At 35.7% G+C, this 10,515-nt stretch overlaps 1 protein-coding gene across 3 annotated transcripts in view; it reads right to left on the bottom strand.

The window, feature by feature from the left end:
• Nucleotides 1-2,832: 2,832 nt before the first annotated feature.
• Lmo4 (LIM domain only 4) overlaps nucleotides 2,833-10,515 on the bottom strand; it is a 34,210-nt gene continuing 26,527 nt past the window's right edge. For all 3 annotated transcript variants that reach the window (XM_046443293.2, XM_046443291.2, XM_046443292.2), the window contains exon 5: nucleotides 2,833-7,194. In XM_046443293.2, coding sequence (XP_046299249.1) covers nucleotides 7,186-7,194 — 9 coding nt within the window. In that variant the 3' untranslated portion in view covers nucleotides 2,833-7,185. The remainder of the gene's footprint in view (nucleotides 7,195-10,515) is intronic.

The following is a 10,515-nucleotide window of genomic DNA, read 5'->3' as shown; positions in this document are numbered from 1 at the left end:
TCTTGCCCACTACCTCTTCTTGTTAACAGATTTCCTGATTTCATGAACTTAGGTTTTATATACACATAACAAGCCCCACACTGTTTTGCTATTTACTACTGATGTTGTATAGTTTGGAATTTTGTAGTTTGAATCTATAAGTGTGTTGATTCATGCATAGTTTTTGGGCCTTCCAACCTAAGGAAGATTCAATGAGATGGATAATTTAGACTTCAGGCTGGGAAAAAAAAAATATTGGCTAACTTTAGTCTTATTCTGTACCTAGTAGAATGAAAGATTAAAAGCCTGCAAAGGGCCATTGGGATACTCCATGAAAATAACAGAAAAAATTATGAGTTTGAGAACTGGTAAGTTTGGCATCAAAATCCACTATAGTTCAGAGTCCATGCCAGAAGTGGGGAAAAAAAGTCTTCTTTGCTTAACCTTTATGTCAACATCAAAGAATGTTTTATTAAAGTGGAGGAGACAGTTTTCCTTAAATGTTTTCTGGTATTGAGGGTTGTTGTTTTGGATCCTGGGGATTGAAGCCAGGGGTACTCTACCACTGAATTATATCCCAGTCTTTTTCATCTTTTATTTTGAGACAGGGTCTCACTAAATTGCTGAGGCTGGCCTGGAACTTGTGATCCTCCTTCCTCAGCTTCCTCCTGAGTTAGAATTATAGGCCTGCACAACCACACCCGGCTTCTTAACTGTTTTTTTTCTCCTTGTAATAAAAGCAACTTAGAGCTAATGGTGTGTTATAGTAATTTATTTACAAATTTTGATATCTTTTTGGACTAGCAATTAATGAGAAAATAGGAACTACAGCCAACAAATTTTTAAAAATCAGCTTAGAATTGTTTGGATGTAATTAAAAGTATAATCTGTTCCATTTGAATACCTCAGTGCTCTCCGATCTTAAAACAACAAATATAAATATTAGTTCTTTCATGGTATGTATGTTTTTCACATATGCTAGGCTACGTTAAAATTTTCTATAAAAATTGTCATGCTTGGGGTTGGTAGAGTGCTTGCCTAGCATGCACAAAGCCCTGGGTTTGATACCCAGCCCTGAAAACAAAAGAAAGCATGAGAGAGAGAGAGAGAGAGAGAGATCTTTTTTACTTTTACAAGTATACAATGAATTTTATGTAAGCTAACTCATTGGCTTTTTATGTGGCTCAAGTTACAGTTCATTCAAACATTTTAAACATACCATTTACTAGTTTATATGAAGTGTATTTCTTCATTTTGCTTTCTGAACTGATATGATTATTAAGTCTTGCTCTGTTTTCTCAGCAACAACTAGTGGGCAGAGTTCTTATCAATTTACACTTAATAATTCATCATGAAGTAGCCGAGATTCCCTAAGACCCAAAAGTATTTATTTTAGAGCAAGGCTGAAATATGTAGGCAAACTGAATGAGTTGGCATTTCAGGTGGATAAAGACAAAGCATGATGCTTTAATTTTTTAAGGGAAAAGAAACTAGTTATAGCTCATAGAATGAAATATATCATTGTTGCACTCCAACAATTTGTAAGGCCATTCTACCCAAATGCCCCAAATTGTCAAGAGTTCAAAAAGCAATTCTAGTACTTTCGGTCTTAATAAAATTGACCTGCCATGTTGGAGGTTGAGGCAAAAGGAAAATAAGCAATACCAATATGACCTTTATTTTAAATTATGATATTTTGTTTATCATGTTTTTTTTTTGCATTCATTTTATTTTTTTTAAACTGCATTCAAACATTAACTAGAGGATTTTTTTGGCACACCCTAATATTTACACTCCAAGTGAGTGCCCACTCAATTTAGCCTTGGCTCTGCTTAATAAATCACCTCTCTGAACTTCAATTACCTCATCTGTAAAACTGAAGTAATTAATAATAATTGAAAGGATTACTGTGAGGACTGAATGAGATTGCATGTGTAAGTACTTGTTCACTGTAAATGTTTATGTATAAATACACTTACAATGCTTTATGTAACTCTGAGACAAAGTTATTATATTAAACAGTATATTTAAAAATGTAAGGTTTATAGGCATTGTAAAGTCCCATGATTGATAACAGAAATTGAAATAGAGGCCTTAGAATGGTATTCAGAATTTGACACACTCATCCCTACCAAACCTTATTTAAAAAAAAAAAAGTTAGACAATTGCAGCCAAGCAATCCATTTTCTTTCCAGGTTTCATAATTAATCTTCATTTGTAAATTCAATTTGTCCTCAGATTTTCTCTTTACAGTTTCTAAAACATTCAATTCACTAAAAATGAGAAATTAATTTAGGAAGAAAGTCTTTAATGTATTCTTAAAAAACATTTAAAAAAATTACAACTCAACACAGGCGAACACCTATAGATATGAAAATTGTTTTTGAAAAAGTTGAGGATGTTAATCTTTTGATTCAAAGCAGGTGGATCCTTCTAGGCCGAAGGAAGGTGAGATGCCTCCTGTTCTCGTGAGCTAATGATTGTTCCCAAGCTGGTTAGAATACAGTGCTAATTGCATTTTAAAACACCACCTCTGAAATCCTCTCCCCTCTCAGGATCTTACATCAATGTTTCGCATTTTCAATAAAACCTTTGCACTTCACCTTTCTCACTCAACAAATCCTGAACTGTAGGTGCGCAGGAAGAATTCAGTTCAGATCCTTCCCCTCCCCAGCAGGCTTTCATCTGGTGGTAGGGATGCTTATGCTCAGGAAAGGCTGTCCTGCCCTGTTTCTGAGGGGACAGAGACAACTGAAGTCAGTACTTTGGTGGCTCAACTCAGGCTGGTTCATTTTAACAGAGAGTCATTAAACAACTTTCCAGTGTCATTCAAAGAACTTATAACAGAATCAATTGATTTTCATCCTATGCTTTATTAGTTGTGATTTAGGAGAGAGAATGGCCCTGTTTACACAGCTGTAACATGTCAGGACCTGTAGTACATTATTGGCTTGAGGCCTCCAAGTTGCAGTCCATTCTCAGCAGAATCAATCTGAACTTGAAAACATTCCCTCTAGGAAACATGCACATATCTACTAGTATAAAGCACTTCTTATACAACTGAAAATAGTATTCACTTGAGTTAAGTCGCAAGTTCTCCTTCCAAAAATTGGCCCTGACTTGTCATCGCTCCCAGCATGTTCTCAGTGGGAACGGAGGGCCACAGATGTATCTTAGCTCGGTACCCAACACTGGTGCATGAGCCACATTCTGCTGCTAGTCAGACCTCAGACTCTGCAAGTGGGAGTCGCTGGCTGCTTAACATGCGTTCAGAGCATTGCCAATCTAAAATGGCTGCTCAGTAATACTTTAATTGCAGTTTCATGGAAACAAATTGCTATTTAACTGCAATAAGCATTTCTGTGACTTGGCTGGACTGACAATAGGTGAGTTTTAGTAACAAAGCCACAAGTAACATTAACTTGTAAATGGTCTGTGTTTCCAATGGCTCTCAAACTAAGTGGGTGGGGGGAGCAACCAGGATTGAACTCCCCAGGGAAGGAGTCTCTGAAACACCGCCTTATAATTTAAATACAATTATTTAGGCTATATGGGAACTGTCGATACATAGCTCTTGGATTCAATATAATTTATTGGCTTTAAGAAATATTTTATATAAATAGTATTGCACATTAGAATCTTACTGTATTGACATTTGAAGCCATTTAATTTAAGAGCTTCATTTTAGATGATTAGTTGTTTCAAATATCAGTGCTAATAAGGGCAAAAGAAAAAGAATTTAAATATAGTTAATATTAAGAGGATGACAATTTCACAGGCTTCATTTTGGTGTGACAGTTTTCTCATTTTGTATTTTATAAGACACTACAGTCCATGTTAAACTATTTCCTAATAAATCATGAAGAGCTGGAAATAGTTTCTGTGGCAAACGATTTGGTTTGGAAAGGCTTCAGGCTCCCCTGCTTTGCAGAATGTGTAAATCTAACTAGACAGATAGGTTAAAAAAAAAAAAAAAAAACATTAAACCCTTTTAGAGGACAATCTTTTTACAAAATTGTTTCATTAGCAAGAGTGACAATTTGCATGATTGAGACATTTATATGTATCATAAACATAATTTTTTATCAGGAGTTCAGCAAGGCTCAGTAGCATTTGCTTTTATTTTGTAATTGCACTTGCTTATAGGGACTGGGACCATCTTGCTCCATGATGTGGTTAATATTAAGTCCTTTCAGAAGAGTGGTGTACACCTCACTAATAACATCACAAATGCAATGGATGAAAGGTGGGTAAGCTCCTGGATTTTTTTTTCTTTTTCCTAAGCTATGCTGGGGTTGGGGAAGGAAGTACAATCACTGCTCACATCAGAATAAACCTGAGTGTTTTTAGTAGCTTTCTATCCACACAGAGCATCCCCATTAGAGACGGGTTTTATTGTTTGAAATGCCTCTGGTTTCAAGAAAGTGTTTTACCTAAAGCAAGACTACTACTTAAATATGTTCTATTGTATATTCATAGCTCCATTAGTCCTTCTCCAATTTAGCACATCAAAGAGAAGGCTTCATCACTTGCATGTGGATTATACTAACATGAGTGACATTTGTAATCTTACAGGTCTGCAACTTAAGAAATGCTTTTAGAAGCTCGTTATTAAATACGCAGCAGTGCTTCAGGAACCAGCCATATAATAGTTCATTTAAAATCTGTAACGACCTTCGCCCTTCATATCACTAAATGCCACACTGTATTACCTATTAAAGTTATTAACCACCTCCTTTGAATTTCTACACTATATGGGACACGAGTGCTTATGCCAAAAAGAATATAGAAGATGCTTGCAATCTTAACACATTTCTCCCTTTACCACTGGAAGAGTCCAAGTTCCTTCAGAAAGCATTGTAAAGAAAAAAAGACATATAACCAGATCAAGTTTGGAGAAATTCCCCAAAGGGTGTAAGTTAAACAGATATTGTTATGCATGTAATTTTTTTCCCCCTGCATTTTCTTTTTATAAAGCTCTGACAAAACAATTCACTTTAACTCTCTGCTTTTAAACTCTCCTACAGGAGGTTTATAGGAGGCTTGCAGTTTGAGCAACTAATTTTTCCTCCATCCTGGAACTCTCTGAAAGCAGGAAGTGAGCACAGAAGTTCTCAAAGGAAAGGAAAACGGATGGTTTAGCTGAGGTGTGCGGAGCTAGACATCTCCATTCTGTCTACTCCTAGTATCAGATGGTTTGGATGAGGGTTTTTTCTAGAGCAAAATAAAATGCCATTTTTGTAAAAAGGAAAGTAGACATATAAACACACCTGGTTGTATTAGCCTGTGCAGAAGCTGTAGTTGAGATTTGCTTACATGCAATGAGCCTGGTGGTACAGGGCCGGTGGGTACCCAGGCCTCTTTGGTTTTTCCTTATTCCAAGACCAGGAGGCTGAGTCCTGGACCCCTCAGGGCACATCTCAGCTGCTGTAGAGACTCTCTGGCCCGGCCCAGCCCAGCCACTGTCTCAAGACTACCACTAAATGAAATTAGAATCCTCGCCCAACAAACATATGCAAAGGCAGAGTCGGTGGAGGAGTGTAAGAGTAAAACAAAATAAACAACTCTCACTCACAGCAGACCACAGGAGTCTAAAAGCTCACCAGGAAACGGCTGCTTTCCCATCGATGATCCTACACAAGAGTTGTAGGGCCCTAAGCTAATGGAACATCAAATACACATAGGTGTGGTTTAGAAATGCTGTTTTAATTTAGGATTTTTTTAATGTTGAGTGGTCTTTGCATTACTGGGATCAATCTGTTGATTCCTGCTGTATTATTTTAATGCTATGTGAACTTTGCATCATATTCACAAACAAAATGGGCATATAATTTTATTTTCTTCATTTTTTTCTGGCTCTGAAATCAGAATTAAACTAATCTTGCAACATGAGTTGAGAAAGTCCTCCCTTCTCTCTACCCCCATTTTCTGGTTACTGGCACAACTTGTATACAATAAAAGTATTTTGAAAGCTTAAAAAAAAAAAAAAAAGCTATAAAACTAAATACAGAACAAGATGGTTGTGCCATATACTTTAACATGCCTTTTGTCAGCACCCAAGGTTTTCCTAGTGAGAAAAAAGAATCAACAAAATAGCTGAAGAATCCAACAAGTATTTATGTGTAAACACAAGACTCATTGTGATATAGAAGTGTAATGAAGTGCGGTAACAGAATATTCTGAACTTATAAAAAGGACTCTGTTAGAAACATTGCTTTGCACCCCTGCCAAAAATGGCACAGATAAGTAATTTTAAAAATGCCTTTTTGGCCCAGAGCTAAATATATATATATATATATCACCTCCCTCACCCCTCAAATTTAAAGTTTTTCATACAACAAATAAAACTAATTTTTTTCCAAAATACAAAAAAAAAAGCAGTGTTTAAACCCAAACTCCATTGAATATTTTTTTCTTTTAAGTTTTTATTATTTAAATACACCATACTAGAGCAAATGTCTCTGAAAATATCACAAATAAAAGATTTTTTTTCTTCATTCAGCAAATTAGAAGTAAGGGGAAATTTCTACACGGTAGCTGCTATGAGCCTGATTTTTTTTTCCAATTTTTTTTCCTTTTTCATTCTTTTTTTTTTTTTTTTTTTTTTTTAAATCTTTGCCATGGGAGTAGCAACATTAGGACAAAAACACTTACATGCATACATACATTGTATTTTACAGAGATACAATAAAAGGGTTTGTGATAGAATTATCACAAAAGCCACATCTCTTTCCTTATCTCATGTTCAGTTTTGATTGAAACACGTTTCCTTACAACACTTAAATATACAAAGAGCAAACAGAATGTTGTTAAGGTAAAACACAGGGTACAAACTCTGGCCAGTGCCCTGCTAATTGTTAATGAGGGTAGAAAGCAGATTTGAATGCTTCTTTTAATTAGCTTCATTAGTCATTTCCCTCCCCCCAAGCTCCCTCCCCCCCCAAAGATGTCCTCCGGTGGATCTTTTTTCATTTTCTCTACAGTCTCCCATTAGCCCAGGTTCATGGAGTCCTTAATGTTCATATTCAGTCATTTTAATACACCAATAAATGCGGGAAGGGCAATCAAGACTAAAGAAGGTGCAATGGCATGGAGCTGGCACTGGTGCTAGCTACAAAGGTGACTTGTCTACTGAAGACACATGGGATCCACCTGTGATGAACAAAATCTGAGATGAAGGCACGCATTCTGCATTACTCTGACCTTTTAGCAGACCTGCAAGAAATAAAAACGGGCATCTTAGCTAAAATGCTAAATTTGAGAGATATTAAACTCAAACACGACTGCTTTTGTCTTTTCTACATTCACTAATCTTTTTTTATTAGATTACTTTCCAACTGTGACTTGATAGAGCCTTTCTATACTACTTACTCCGGCAGTGAAGAACTAAAGCATAACATTTTCTGCAGTTTTACTAGCAGAGAAAATGAGACAGTCAATGGACTTTGAGAAAGTTTTTGGTGTACAGTTCTACAATGAATTACTTAAACTCTGTTAAAGCAAATTTCTCTCCAAAAAGAATTTATTACCTAGTCCTGGAATCTTGGGGCTTTTTTAATCATGAGGACATTCAGAGCCAAGTCCCTACACAGAAAGTTTTGGGTTAACATGCTCACTTGTTGCAAGTACTGAGACTGTGTGTGTCTCTCAGTTTCCTCATCTTTAAATGAAAGCTGAATAAACATTGGCAGTATCATTATTATTCTGTTACCTCCTCGTGACATACTAGCCTTTACCTACAGAGGTGTACGAGTGTGAGTGTATATATGTGTGTGTGAAAAGTTATATGTCCAAATAGGTATTATTTTTCATTTAATATTTCCATTCTGCTCTGTCACTTAATGTTACATTAATATTGTAAATATGTGAATCAATATATGTAATATCTTAATGATGCGTGAGAAATTAAAGAATATAGTTCCACGCAAGTCTAACTTCAACATCTGAAGTTAGAAATGGCAATCCATAGTCGTCAAATACAATCTGCTTGCAATTATGAAAATGAAATAATATATATAAGGTTTTTATGGTTTTTAAATGACATTTTGAGCTTCCCAGGAAGTTCTCGTTTCACCCTTTCCCTAACTTACTAAAAGCCTGAAGTCTATTAGGAACTGCAACCCCCCACTTCCAAGCTAATTAAAGTGGTGGAGGCTTAATTCCCCAGAGTGGAAGCTCAGTGTGAGAAAGGTAATTTGTCTGTCCAGAACAAAGATGCGGCAGCAGCCAGCAAGCATATTTAATAAATGAGCATCAAATGTCCTCTACGATGGACACACACAACACCAATTATGTAACTATGGGGGAACAGTGAAGTGATATGTAAACTAGAAGGCTCACTAAATTTTCCTCTGACTAAAGAGGCGTGATCTAACTCTTATTTTACTGAAAAGCACAGATAATTCTAGGTGGCCCAGTTACACTTTTGAATGGACGAAAAAATTCCAGAGCAGGCAGCAATTTACTAAAGAAAACATTAGCCACAATTCCTGATTTTCATAACATTCTAGAAAGCAACATTCTTCTGAGGTAACCAAGTGCCCTTTAAATGATAGAGGCTATAAAATTTTGTAGATCCTCAAATACTAGTGGTCTCACATTTCAGTATGAAATCTGAGATTTCGATCATTACATGATTGAAAAGCCTAATTTTTTTTTTCCTCAGAATATACAAAAGCCAATGATGCAGAACAACAACTAAACTATATATACTTGCAAAGCTAGAAACAAATTTCAGGAGAATAAAAGTTTGAAGGAACAATTTGATGGGGGCTTTCCATACAATTAACTGCCTTTAAAAAAGGGATGTACTAATAATCAACTCATTATTCTTAAGCCAGAGGATGCTTGAGTATATTTACTATGCTATCGAGCACTAAAAATATAATTGATTCTGAGAACAGAAGGAAAACCACCAAAATAAAAACCAATTTTCCCAACCCCAAATATGGAGAACAAGAGAAAAGAAAATAATAAAATGGAGCTATTTGTCATTTCTTCCCATCTCATCTCCTCCAGAAAGGAAACGCCACAGGGTTTTGAGAAAATAATTTTAAAGCATTCTCCAGGTCCAAAAATCAGTTTATGTTCCACCAGGAAGTGTGTTTTCATTAACTCTTCCCTCTTGCCCTCTCATTAATATCTCTCTGGACCATGTTCAGCTTGCCCAAAACCTTTATTTACAAAAACTACCTTGTGAATTGACTGTGCTCATGGTGAGCGGAGCACCAAGGGCAAAAATGTGAGACATTTATGTCAACAGGGAAATGTTCTTAATTAACATCACCCCCAAAACACAGCTTCTCACCAATGTCTGACAAGAACATTTCCTTAAGTTATATTTCCTTATGCCTTTTAAGAGCTATTAAATTTTGAAAGCCACCTGTCTCTCTCTCTTTTTTTTTGGCTTCCAACATTAAAAAAAATATATACTAGCAGGCCCTTATTCATTGCTTAAACTATATTTTGTGTCCCAAAATGAACAGTCTACCTCTCCCATCCTGAGAGAGGAATAGAAAGCAGAAGATTCCTATGAACAATATACATAATCTTGTAAACACGTAAGCCAGATTTTTCTCTAGTCTCCCTTCCTAGCCCCTCTAAATTTACATCATCTTGTACTCAATAAGATGGCACTGCAACCCTGCTCGTATTTCTTGGGTGTCCTTGGCACTCAGTCCCTAGCTAATATTGCTATTGCCTACATTCAGTGCTTCATAATCGGCTTCATTTTCTATTTCACCTCTCCATCCTTCAATTCTCACCATGCATGTTGGTGAGCTATAACAATCATTTTTTATACTTCACTAAGTCACGAAAGAAATGGTATAAAACCAGCAAGATAACAAGTTAGAGACAACTTGGAGGGGGATTAGGCTTTTCCATTAAAAAGGAGGGGAGTAGAGAAGAGATCCACCATTTTATTCCTAACACTTTTGTCGGTTTTTGTTACCAAGTGTAACTACAAATAGCTTTGCTTCTATTTCAAAATTAGTATCTCAAAGTATTTATTATCCATTCACTGTTCCTGACTCTGTCCTGTATTTTCACTTCTTTCAAATTCAAACCATAAAAATCTGTAAGTATTCATACGTACGAGCGCTCCTTAAAGAAACTTTAATACCCCATCAGAGGTGACTGGTTAATTTGCAATAAAAAATAAGATTTTTTATTTTTAAAATGGCTATTCTATGTAGCTTCTCATATTAGTAAATTAAACAAATAAAGCTACACATAATTTCATGATTAACACTAAATAAAGAATACATTAAAAATTACCCCATAAACTTGAGCAAGGGAAAAAGATAAATACGAGCATTCAATATAGCAGTGTAATTTTAAATGGCTAAGTTTTCAATATTTGTCATTTTCCCCACACAGAGCATTAAGAAAATGCATTACAGACGACAAAGAAGCCTAATATTTTTCCCAGGACTTTTGAAGCTTGCTTAAATTCCTATTTGCAGACAAATGTTGTTTTTTTGTGATCCTTACAACAGACATTAATGAAGTTCCTATTGTAAATCCATAAAGAAT

Source organism: Marmota monax, unplaced genomic scaffold (assembly GCF_021218885.2).
Source record: "Marmota monax isolate L192 unplaced genomic scaffold, Marmota_monax_Labrador192_F-V1.1 WCK01_AAM20220418_F8-fsc00046, whole genome shotgun sequence".
In the NCBI taxonomy this organism is placed as follows: domain Eukaryota; kingdom Metazoa; phylum Chordata; class Mammalia; order Rodentia; family Sciuridae; genus Marmota; species Marmota monax.
The sequence above is the reverse complement of the archived record's forward strand: the minus strand, read 5'-3'. Positions and strand labels throughout refer to the sequence as shown.